The 13,164-nt window shown below is 43.8% G+C and overlaps 1 protein-coding gene across 5 annotated transcripts in view; it reads right to left on the reverse strand.

Annotated features, from left to right (window-relative positions):
- Positions 1-7,065: 7,065 nt before the first annotated feature.
- NAP1L4 (nucleosome assembly protein 1 like 4) overlaps positions 7,066-13,164 on the reverse strand; it is a 28,584-nt gene continuing 22,485 nt past the window's right edge. For 4 of the 5 annotated variants that reach the window (XR_012463286.1, XM_074149717.1, XM_074149715.1 and 1 more), the window contains one exon: positions 7,069-8,348. Coding sequence is in view for 2 of the 5 variants with exons in the window: in XM_074149717.1 (XP_074005818.1) it covers positions 8,310-8,348 (39 nt within the window). In the remaining 3 variants the exon portion in view is untranslated. Of the gene's footprint in view, positions 8,349-13,164 lie in introns of all 5 variants that reach the window. The other variant, XR_012463285.1, reaches the window with a different exon arrangement.

The following is a 13,164-nucleotide window of genomic DNA, read 5'->3' on the forward strand; positions in this document are numbered from 1 at the left end:
TGTGGGTCACTGCAAGAAAGTCCCCTCCGCAATGCCAGGCTGTGATGATGATTGCTGCAGGCATCCCAGGCCGATGAGCTTTTGTCGAGCATCTGCGACCCCGGGGCAAAGGGAGCAGGAAGGCGGGGAGGAGGTTCATGTTGGTGGAGGGGTCGGTGGGGAGCCTGGAGCAGGATCTCAGCCCCGACCTTCAAAGGGAGGAGGCTGCTGGCTCGGCACTGACTTGCTGGACCTGGCCCAGCTCTTGCATGCTGCTCCCATCCGGGAGTTTAAAAAAGCAGGTTTCACTTCTCTTTGGCTAAAGGCAACCTTGTTCTTCCATCTGGCGCAGGGCTGGGGCAGCCGGCCGGCAGCAGCAGGGTGACTCAGCCCGCCCACACAGCAGCCTGCCATCCAGCCCCAGCTATATTTGCCGAGCAGGTGAATCAATCATTGCACAGAAAGACCTTGGACCTTGACTCCTTTCCCTTTTTTTTTTTTCTGCTTTTTTTTTTCCCCCTTCCCCTCCCTGGAGCCACACTCCCATCTGCAGTACCAGCCGGGCAGCAGCCTCAGCTCCCTGCCTGCCCAAGGAGCTGGATTGCAGCGATGCATTGGCCACCCAGCCGGGTTGCCCACAGCCAACAGCCTGGTGATCCTGGGGCCACCTGCTCCTGCCAGCCACTGCCATTGAGGGCAAGGCCAGCAGCACTGGCCAGGGCGGAGGCAATGCTGAGGGTGCGGTGCAGCCACAAAGCCGCCGGGTTTTCTCTTAATTATTTTTTTATCTCTGGCAGGAGGAAGTCGTAAAGCGATTACGTCTCATTGAAACATGGGGAGGAAGGACATCCCAGTGCACGGGACCGAGTCAGGGCCAAAGCTCTGTCCTCCCAGCTGCCAGAGAGAGCAATAAAAGGCAGAGGCATCGTGGGACTAAACCAGCAGTTGGGCTCCTGCAATTATCACTGTTTCCCAAGGCAAATTTCTACCACGTGCCTCCTTTTTCCCCTCCCTGGTCACACATTAGGACAGACAGACGAAGTGGTGCCTACAGGAAAAGTGCACACATGGGCTGGGTGGGTCAGTCCCACCTTGGTGCTTGCTCTGCAGGCTCACGGGGAGGGTGTCTCTTGGAGTACAGCTGCCTACTGCTTGGTGCAAATAAAATAAAATAAAATAATTACTTTCTGAGCTCCTAATTGTGGTTCTGCTTTTGCTTTCAGACACCCATCCCATCTCAGCAGCTCCTTCCCCTGCCAACAACCACCCAGTATTTTATCTAGGAGGCGTTTCTGGCTGGTGCAGTGTGTGGGGAAGGCTTGGTTTGGCTTTGGAGGGTTTTTGGGTTTGGGGTTTTTTTTAAGCTGTTCGCTGTCCCTTTGATGTGCTGGCTCCGACACCAAAAAAGCCAATTGTAGCTCGCCTGGGGGTGCCTGGGCAGGATCCGAGGGTGCCGGCAGCGTGGCCGGGAGGCAGCCAGCTTCGCTCTGCTCCCACCAGTCATCACAGAGCCCCCGCACAAAGCTCTGCCAGCCTAGAAGGAGGACAGGGGAGCCCCCCAAACCCTGCTGTACACCATGTCCAGAGATCTTCCATGGTGCCACTGACACACTCAAAGGGGGCTGGTCTCCCCCTCCCCTGCACCACTGCCCCCTTTAATTAAAAATTGAAATCATGTAATTGCCTCTTCATTAAACCAAATTAAAGCCCAGCTGACAAGGGAGGAGGCGGCACATTTTGCAACCTGCTGCGGAGATGAGAAAGCACACACCGCAATTAACGACGTCTGTTTGCTTTGCCTTCACCCAATATCTTCATCAGGGCTGGCTTTGAAATTGGACCCTGGGTGAAATGGCACTGGCAGGTTCCTCGTGCCCAGGAAACCCCATGTACTGGTCGGGCTGGGTGCCGGGAGAGACCGCCGCACGCTGCGGTGGGAAAGGCAGGCCAGTCTGCCTCCTCTTCCTCCTCCTCCTGCCGCTGCCCTGTGCCCGCAGACAGGGCCAAGTGCAGAGGAGGGATGCTCAGGGGAATGAGGGATGGAGAACGGGACTGGGGGACAGTGCTCCCCATGCCTGGTCAAGGAGCCCCCTGCGCCAGGGCCTTGCTGGCCTGGAGCTGGGATGGCTACTGCAGCTCTGCCTTTTGGTCTCCATCATTCAGAGATGCTTCAAAGCCAGTCGTGGCTCTTCACCAGGGCCAGGAGAGCCCATAGGAGCGGTCCCCACCCCTGCTTGGCTTTGGGAACTACGCTGACCTCACCTGCAAGGTGGGGATGCTCGGTCCGAGGGCTCCTCATTTGCTGTCCCTAGCCACAAGAGTAATGAGTTCACATGGGGTTCAGTCCCAAATGACACGGTATTTGCAACCTCCCCTGACTCACTGGGAGAAAGGGACTGAAACCCCTGGTCCCCAGAAGGCATAAGATGAAGCTGGGGGTGGTGGGAGGGAGGGCTTCATCCGGTCTTCTCCTTGGCCAGGAGATCCTGATGCAAGCCAAGTCATCTCCGTGACCACAGGAGTTTCCAGCCAAAGAAGCTCTACCAAGCCTACAAGCACAGAGCCAAATACAGGTGCAAGGCTGCAGCGTTGCTCCTCGAGATGCCGGCTCAGTGATTTACCCTCTTGCTGCCCAGCTTTGAAACGCCTGAGCAAGCAGCGCTTGCGAACGCTTTGTTGCACACACCACACTTGCCTACATTTTGACCTGAACTGTGCTTATTAACCCTTTTTTTTTTTTTTTCTTTTTTGGTATAATAACAGTCCAGCGTTCTTTGTAGGCAATCTGTCTTCAAAGATCTCCTTTTTGATCTTTTCATAGGCTAAGCAACAATTCACCCTATATAAATCTCAGATTGAAAGTACATAATTTGTTTTTCCCTGCTTTTTTGAAGCGGTAAGAGATGAAACGGCTTAGGGGAATGTCAGCAGCAGTTATATCTTAATTGGTTTTTCTCTGCATCAAAACGTCTTGAACTATTCGCTTGTGTGCAGGAGCTCTACGTGACCTTTACAGCAAGCGCTTTAGCTTCCCTAACAAGTTATATCCCATCGTCAACTTCAGGAGTTTGCTTTGGTAGTGGCTCCAATACTAATTTTGTACCCAACCCTCCTTCTCTTGAGCTCTTTCTGTCCAGGCATATCAAAGAGTTTGAAAAGTGCCCTAAGTCAGGAGTGTGAAAAAGAAGAAGGAAGATTAGATAATTGGGTGAAACAAAAAATAATAGAAAAAAAGGACAGGTTTGTTGTTTTTTTCTCCTAAGTGTGACCTTACCACTGTTGGTCAAGTAGACGTTAATGCTAAAACACAGAGATAAGTTCCTCCTTTACCCCTAAAATGTGGATGAGCGTGGACTCAAGAACTGCCAGGGTGAATTTGGTTTGCGAAAATATCAGTTTAACAGCTCACAAAGAATATTTGTATGGTGCAAAGTTTGCAGTGGTGATAGACCAAGGGTCCTTTTCCAGCATCATCCTATGCTGTTTGGTTTCTGTCCCAAGCAGGAACAAATTATTATTTTCTATATTTTTTTTAATTTTTATTTTTATTTCCCCTTCGGGTCATGTTGCATAATGAGTACATTCCTTTCCCTACCGTTTCCCTTCTCTTCAGCCCTTTTCTTAGGCTAGGATGGGTCTGGTATGGGTTACATTTAACTTTTAAGTGCTGGGGGCAAGCAGGGAGGCAGGGGTGAGTCAGCGAGAGGCCACTGCGTCGCTGACAACGGCTCCTTTGGGAAAGGAAAATTTGCTAGGAGGGTTCTTCGATTTTTTTTTTTTTTTTCGGCGTGGGACTGTTACAAGGAAGGCTCGCACAAGCCGGGAGGCTGCGCGGAGCTGCCCTGGCAATTGGAGCACACGTTTGCCGGGTTGTAGTCACCTGGTTTGGCATCCCCACAAGGTGTCCGGATTCCCACGGTAAAAACCGGAGGGCAAGGCGGCTTGTGCAAGAGGCGAGCGCGCTGCTGGGTGGAGCGTGCATTTTTGCTTGTGTAATGGCGAGGTGAACAAGCAGAGAGGAAAGCCGGTCTGGAAACAAAAGCTGGCACTTGGCGAACAGCTCAGCCTTCATTCATGTGATGCTTCATTAACAGCGCACAGGCTTGGACGTTTTTTATTTTTTTAATTTTTTTCCAGTTTTTTGGATCCTTGTCAAACCAGAGTGACTTACGGCATTTATTGTTTGGGCTTCCTGGCCCTGGCCGGTGAGAGGCTGGAGGTATTTAGGACAGCAATATGAGCATATGGAAAAAAATAGCTTTGCTTGCTATTAGTGTGATGACTGTAAACCGCTTGGGAAAGGCGGATGAAGGTTCTTCCATGTGCAGGTCATGGCTATGGCAACAGAGCTGTTGGCACACTGATTATAGTGAAAAACATGGGCAACAAAGATAAAAAATGCAGGGACTTCAGGGGAGGAGTCCCAAACGGATTTTACATTGACACAAAATCAATGCCTCCCAGACTTCATTTGGGAAATAATACAGATATTTATCTGTGGGAAGAGGCAGAGGATAAAGAAGCACGAATGCAGCACTTTAGTGTTTTTTTTTTATACATTGCCATTTACAACAGCCTACTGAGAGGTCAACTGCAGGAGTCCAAGGTAAACGTCATGTTTTTCCAAAAGCCACACATTGGTGAACATAAAAAGCCATGGGACCAGGCTTTGGGGTACATAACACCAAGAACCAAGTCTCCCACCCAGCTGCACGATCCCCTATTTGTGCTTATGGGCTCAACTAGAAAGAATGTTTCTTTGGTTTTCTGGATGAGCTGTAATTAATTGTCTCCAAAAGGGCTCAAGCTAAGATGCTTCAGAAGGTGCAAATTTCAAGTGCAAGTTCACAAGGTGATGTGCTACCTCAGTGTAACATCAAGCAGCCAGGGCACATCTCACATCTGAAACTTGCCTCCTCAATCGCCCAGCTCGCAAGGAGCAATGCATTTCCTCGTGCCACAACTAGTCTGACCTCTTCTTAAGCCCTCCTCCTCCTCCTCCCCTCCTCCAGACTGCACTGTGCTGAGCTGGCTTCCTCAGCAAGCCCTCATTTGCTTGAGGAACTGTGTCAAGGCAGCATTTAACCGAGGATGACTTTATTACGAGTCTCCTTTATTTTAAAACAGGAAAAGCCTGTCTAATAAGGAGAGTGGAAACGCACAGAGAACATTTTAATTTTTCCAGCTACCACAAATCCTAACCAAACAGCAAATCCCAGATAACTAACTTTCACTGAAACTGGCCTGAAAGCCTACAGCTCTTGGTTATCCCAAATACCAAGCTCCCGTGAAGGTACCGTAACGCTGTGTAAAAGGCTCCTGAGAAACCACAAACCATCCCTGATTTTCAGCTGGAAGCAGAATATTTGCCATTTGCTTCTGTATCAGATCGGGCAGTGGGGTAGTACCTCCAAGGCTTTCTTCCTAGACAACCGAGGCGCTGAGAAGCTATTAATCACGCTGCAGCCCAGGTAGGTGACATGCCAAATTCATCTCCCTTGAAGCGCTTCCAGCTGCTTCAACTTTTAGACCCAGAAATGGAGCTTTTTTTTTTTCTTTAAATGAGAAGCTACCGCCATGAAGATTGCATCAAAAGAGCGTGTTCCCACAGACTGAACTTCAGTTTCTTTTATCAGGCTGCCGTGATGGTAATCAGGCATGTACACGCATGGACTCACTTTTTTGGTATCACCTCACCATTTTTAGAACTTCCCACCTTAATTTTGCATAGGGCTCCCAATTTATTTGTCTTAAGGCACAGTCTTCAGAAAGCACAAATACTGGGTATTTTTTTAATTTTCTTTTCCAACAGTTAATCACTCTTTTTTGCACACCCACACTCCCTGTATCCACCAACAGCCATGACGATTTGTCTGACAACCAACACATCCGTTCTTCATACTCTTTTCTGCTAAAGGAACGAGCTGAAAAAGTACCTGTTAGTTACCTTTCCTGCAGACAAAGTCTATAAATAACCACCTGAAAACAGAGAAAAATCTACAAACTGCTATCTTTGCCATTATCAGCTAGATCTGCAATGGCAAGAGCACGGCTGGGTTTTGACAAGATCTGTTTCCTATTAGGTTGTGCCGACTGGCATTAACTCTGCTCGAACGAATCCCAACTCAGCTTTCCCATCACTTTGCCAAGGGTGAACATCTCGTTAGGCAGCTTCGTTATCCACCCACCTCATTTGCACTCCTTGAATGCTGGCACATATGCTCTTGCATGTTCTGGAATTTCCCGTTTTCTCAAAATTAAAGTTAGCCTTTTGGGATTCATGCACATAAATTACCTCCATGTGCTAATTTGCAGATGTTTATCTCCAAGTAGCAGTGCTCCTCTTTAACCGTGTAGTGGAAAGTACTTCTTTAGGATGGGAGAACTACCATTGAATTTCTTTTGATATATATATATATAAAAAAAAAAAAGCTGGTCAAATAAATCTATTTGATGTGTCTAACACCAGTGGCACCGTTATTAGCCAGTCTGCATGTGTGCAAACCCCATCTGTATTCCTCCATTTCTCAGACGTGCTCTTACACTGTCCTCCATACCTGCCACAGTAGACTATTGGCTACAAACTTTTCTTTTTTTTAACATACAAGTCCAGAACCTGTCCCTGTTCTTGCTGCCTCCCCCCTTCCCTCACTCCTGCCTTAACACTGTCACCTGAGCATTTTCTGACTGCAAGGTACTGATACGGGGATATCTTGTCATAATGCCCCTTCCAACCAGTTTACCAGCACCTCATTTAGTTCATGACCAAATGTGGCATCTTCAATAATGACACTGCCTCCCAAAAACCCCAATTCCTAAAAAACATTTCAGACAATGAGAAGTTAAGTAAACTTTTCAGTTGCAAATTGAGCAAGTTTGTTCTGATTTACATCAAAGAACTCTGTAACGCAATATTTACAAGGGCTCTTTTTCCTTGGCTTTTGGCCACAAAGGAAACCAGGAGGATGTTCAGACACGAGCTGAACAGCTGGCGTGGCCCTTGTGAAACACCTCACTCTTCACTACCAAGAGTCAAAGGGATATCCATTTAACCTAGGAAGTGTTATGGAGCAGACAGGCACCAATGATCATGTTTCACAACTTTAATAGAATATTCTATCTATTCTGTACAAATTGAAAACACCGTATTAAGTTACAAATGTGTCAGGTAAGGCTGGAGCACTCTACATGCCTGGTCACAGTGTTGATACAGCTGCTATTCAACTGCTGCCAGAGGCTGGCAATGGATGTTGAAAGTAGAAATGTGTACCTGAAGTGCCACACAACAACAAAAGGTAGTTTTGAAGACTTCAGAGCTTTAAACAAAACAAACTGTGGAATGGAATAATTTCAGTGTTGCAAGTAAGACACGAAAACTTCAGATTTATTGAACTGAATTTTGATAAATTTCCGTGTTCAGAGTGAAAGGTCCTTCCATGCTGGACACTAAGCAGTAAGACTACTGGAAATTTTCTGGTTCTTTGGCTGCAACCCACTCCCATCAACAGCAACAGTTTGGCCTTTGCATTTTGATCTTCATCCAGAAGAGTTGTCATTTTGATGCAAGTTTGTTTCTTCTGTCTAGACTACTACATTGAGACCAGTTCCAATTATTTGTTTTACAAGTACCCATATTGTATGCAAAAGAGGAAGATTTTCAAGTATATTAAAAACTATTAAAAAGCACTAATTCTGTCAAAGTACTTACAAACATGAATAAATAAATAGTAAGATGAACAACTAAGTCTCAAATATGACACCCCCTTCAATGAAGTAAAATTACTTCAATTCAATTGGTTTTACTGAGATAATAAATATGACATTTAAAGCTGCTCAAGCACTAGTTCAATTTGTAGGTTGCAAGAAACATTAAAAAAGGGAGGGGAGAACTAGCAAAAAAGTCATATTGCTCTATCTGTTTCAGCTACCATACATGTAATCCATTTACTTTAGCTTCTCAGCACATTGCTATTCCACAATTTTCAATGTTTAACAAGAAAATGGATAATCCTCACTTGGTAGTCTTGACTATTCCCCTATGCATAGGGCAAAAGGCTCTAAAGGCCTATTGACATACTTAGCTACAGTGTACCAACGGCTGTAGAGTGTGCTTTATTTAAACCTCATATTTCCCAAATGCATTGAAGTTGCCACTGTACATGTTAAGCAATAAAGAAAAGTTAGTGAAAATCATGCATTTTAAAACAAATTAATTTTAAGCATTGTTAATAAGATTGTGCTGCAGCGATGGAATATCCTGAACTGCAGGCCAGGTATCCAAATATTTGTTACAAGTTGCTCAAATATCACTTCCAAGTGGTATTTCCTTATTACTGTTGTTTGCATTCAGCAGGTTGGCTGAAATCTTTCTGTATAAAGGGAAAAAGAAAAAAAAACAGTTAAAAATCAAAATGGCATAGAAGAAAATACTTAAACAAATAAAGACATTGGCTATGCAGTTTGAATCAGCTAGGGATATCATTAGCATGTACAAAAAAGCTACATGTAAGTTTAAGCTAGACCATAAAGTTCTGAACAGCAATCACCATATTTATTGGGTTCCCTCCCCTCTGCACTGCCACCCCCCCAGCTGCTTTGCACCCCATAATATTTTTGATCTATATTTGCATTCTTTACACTCCATCCAGTAGGCCAGGACTCAAACACGAAAGCAAGCCACCTTCTCCTCCCCGCAACCAGAGGCTCAATTTGACTTTCAGTTCGTATTAAAACAGTTTAACAATAAACTGCCACCTCACGAAGTCTGAGGAGGGAGGAAGGCAGGCTGCTTATTCTGCTGCACGTTTGAGTTTTTCCTTAGAAGCATTGCCCTTTCTGCTAAGGTGATAAAAATGTAATTAATGTGTTGATTTCTTCTAGGTTCTGCATCACCAGCAGGTAACTATTCAACAGTTTAGCACTGGGCAAGAAATCCACATGTTAATCTGAATACGTAGAAGTAGAAACACCTTCATTAGGTAGTTAAACAACTTCCCCTTTGGCAAAAGGAAGTGTATTTGGGAAGGAGAACAAGTATTCAAACAACTAAGAACTTCAGGTTTTACACTGCACTTCTTGCTTTTTTGTTGTAAAATAGGATTGTTAGAAAGCAGGAGAACTTATTATCCTGTTTGCTTCTCCCTTTACTGTTTCTAATACAGTTTATTATAACAAAATAGCAGTTACAGAAACCTGCAGAATTCTAGTAAAGAAACAACACAGGTAATAAAACATAACATCTTGAATGGCACTGACGGCAAAATAAAACATTTCTTAGTAACTACCCTAAAGATGATGTTGTAAAAGAAGCAAACATGCAAGAGTTCATTATACATCAAGTGACCACAAGCTAAGACAACTTAAGCATTTTGCCCATGGTGAGGAAGAACAGGTGCAACAAAGATTCCTTATCACAAGTTTTGCCCTTGATAATCTGCACTAAACCCAGACTGTTTTCCTCTTCCTCTCCTAAAACGCTTTAGGGCTATAGCGGTCACTGGCATTCCCACTGGAAGTCTGGATTAAAGCCTGTTCTGCACAGATTTGCCGAAGACCTTTCAGACTTCTTCTTGTGGTTTTTCTCCCCCAGCACATCTGGCTAACTTCATCTTTGTGCTCTCATCTGCCTGGGGTTCCAAATAACACTGATGTGAATTCATCTTCACTGATCTGGGACAAAATACAGCATGAATCCCCTCTTAAAGAGAGGGATATGTTTACACAGAACATAAAATTAGCATTCTCTCTCAAAAAAAACCCAAACTGACTGCCACTGGTAAGATATTGCATACTATTCCTCTTCATTTAGAGGCAGGAAAAAACAGCAACGTTTTTATCAAAAACCCTTCCAAAAGTATTTATTTTTCTTATAACTGCTTTGTACTTGAGCATGGCCACAAGAGGAACGCACAGCATCACTTCCCCTACCCCATGCATTCTGGGGTAAGAGACACAATCAAGTAAAAAAACCCCAGTATGTAGAAAGTAGTTAAAAGTCTTTCCATCTCCCTCCTTCCTTCCTATTCATCTGTTAAATCAGACACGCTTAGGCTGACCATTGCAACCATTTCAGCCAAATTTTAATGATCAATCAAAACCCTTCTTATATTTTCTAATAAACTTCATTATCTTTTCTTTATACTTTAGCATTTCTGCAAACACTTGAATCATTATTACGTGTAAGTCTTTATCCTGTAAAAAAAATTGCCTCTCAGATTACAGTGTTCCTTCTTAAGGACCCTTTCTGTTTAGTACTGCTCTCAGACAAAAAAAACATACAGCTTAAGGGGTTCTCGGATATGAGTCAGTTGTTGGAGAATTCTGAGAAAAATACTGCTAATTTATGCTATTTTTAGCTTACAATTGAGGGCATATCTATCTTGACCATATTAAAAAAAATGTTTAAGCAGGGCCTAAGTAACAAGGCAGTATCTCAGATCCAGATTCCAACATAATCCACTTTCTTCCACCATTTCAATAGCACAGCACTGCTCTTGCCGAGCAGGCCAGCACGTGAGATCCTTATTGCTTTCAGTTACTTGTCAGCCTCACATAAAGCATCTCAGAGTCTAATCCTGGGATAACAACAGCACAGGCAGATGATCACAATTTTCTTCAAGTTACAGCTGCCCCATCAGGCACGTTTATCTTTGGCCTCCAATGGATCCTGTAAGATCAGAGACCAAACCCCAAACTGCAAGCGTGACTGAGACACTACATCCACGCTCCCTCAGGCCTGCTCTTCCCATGATGCCCAGACTGTTGGTGACATTTGATCAGCCAACCACTACCGATCCATTTACTGGCCTCCAACAGACCCTGCACTATTTATCTCCCCATTCTAGCAAGATTTCCAGTTATGTTGTATTTCGCTAAATTAAGTTCCCAAGATATCTTAGAAATGGTGGTGAAGTGCACTGGCCAGGCAATAAAGAGCAGGGAGATTTTAAATGGCAAAGAGGAACTGCACCTTATTTTAAAATAAATCTGGCAACAAACACAAAAGTTCACTACCAGCGCTACACAGAGAAGTAAGAATTCCTCTTGACATAAAGCGATTATCTATAGTAGTCATAAGGAATGCCTTAAACTCATATGAAAAGTTGTAGGACTTTTTTATTTTTATGTCTTTTAAGTATTTAATATTTACTTATTTTGTGCAAGGAGTTTAAACTACTCAGGGCCTTTGATTACAGTTTGAAACACTGTTCCAATGGAGATATACAAGCTAAACAAGTGAGACTCCCACCTACTTATCTCTTTTGCTAACAAGCATCAAATATAAAGCTTTTCTGCCACTGCCTCTTATTTATTGCATCACTTGCTTAGAATTAAAAAAAAAAAACAAACCAAGAACACAACCCTCTTGCTACAATGGACATGAACATTTTTCTTCCGGCATTTGATTACCCAGGAGAACAATGCAAGAAATCTGAGGTAGGTAGCTTACGTACAGACCACTTGCTTAGACATCAGCATTACATCAGCTGCTTATGGACATAGAGGACAAATTTAAAGAGAGAACTTCATCTAAAATTTGCAGGACCATAGGGCTAAAATGGAGAAGGCGGGTCTGAAGTAATATTTCTCTCTTTACTTTCATACAGCCCATTGCTTCTACCATCCAATTAATCTGGTGTCCTAGAGGATGGGGGCATAAGTCCAAAGCATCCATGTCATCTATCTTAGCAAATTAACCCTTTCAAACCAGATCTCTTTCACATAAAGTTACTGCTGAAAGAGACATTGGATTTCTAGTCATCTTCAATGTTTAAACAGATTAGGTAGGACACATTCCTACGCGATTCAAGGAGCAATCAAGCCTTTACCTCCTTACTTTTACAAGTCACTTTTTGGGAAGCTAGCCATCCGCTAAAGCAGCTGTGCAGGTGCAGGCAGCCCATCCAGATCTCATCTGACTTCCAAAGAGACTTTGCTGCCAACAGTGGGATCAATGCAGGCAGAAGGCACTAAAGCTTATGTCCTTTCCAGCACAGAAGGAAGAAAGCCTTTCGATATTTCAAATGTCCTACCATGGAACGGTTCCATTAGGGGTCCTAAAGCTAAACCTTACTTTGTTCATTTTGTAATCTATGTTACCAAATGAGAAAAAGCAAGGATGTCAAATATATACATGAGAATTAAACTCAGAGCTAATCGGAGTTAAGCAAGCAAGTGGTCTGAACTGCCTCCTCCATAACTGGACAGAACACTTCAAAGGTTCTGAAAATGAATTTGCTGCTAACAGGACCTTCTGCCACTGGTACTTAAAAGATTGACTAAGCACCTTGAAGCACATGCAGTCTCTTCCCACAGCAGCTTTAGCTCATAATTCAAAACAGCATTCTATGTTACCTTATTAGCTACTTCTCTATTAAAGCTTAGTGTCAGTAAGGTGAAATAAAGGCAGCTAAAGAAACAAGGCATGCAAGCACATAGAAAAACATACTAAAGAAAACAAGCTATGGTAGCTGTTTTCTTAGCAACTTCTGAAGCTACTTCCAGTCTTCCAAACTCACAACTTATAAATAGCGTAAGTGCTTTGTGCAAGAAATGATAATGACCTGGTTCTAACTGCCACTCAAATGTACTTAAAACTGACAGAAGTGAGAGGAAGGAAGGAGGAAAAGTTAAAGCAGGAAGTACTGACATTTATATAGCAAAGACAGTACAACAATAAAGGAGGTAATATGGAAGTGACTGAAGAGGAGAAATTGGATTTGAAAGGAAAACAGACTAAAGAACAATTACTTTCTGTATATTTGAAAAGGAAAACTATTCTAGATACAAGAAAAGCAGGGGAGAAAACTGAAAGGCAAAGAAGAGCAAGGGACAGGGAGAAACTGGACCAGAAAATGGGATGGACAGAAGGAGGAGTAGAAAACAGGACTGGGGTACGTGTCTGAGAAGACAAAAACCAGACGTTCAAGGTGACTTGAAAAACTGAAGCCAGTAGCTGACAATTTTTAATTCCAAGTGAAGACAGCTGTGTAACAGATTGCAGCAGGACAACATACAAGCTGTTGTGAGAAATGGATGGACTACTACTGCAGGTGAATGAACAGTGCACGTGTGTTGGGGCAGGGTGGCTGGCTTCTTAAAGCATTATCAGATTGGAAATAAAATAAACACCAACACACAGCTCAATTTTGAGTTTAACAAAGGCAAAGAAGAGCATTCTATACA

This window comes from Numenius arquata, chromosome 6 (assembly GCF_964106895.1).
Source record: "Numenius arquata chromosome 6, bNumArq3.hap1.1, whole genome shotgun sequence".
NCBI lineage: Eukaryota > Metazoa > Chordata > Aves > Charadriiformes > Scolopacidae > Numenius > Numenius arquata.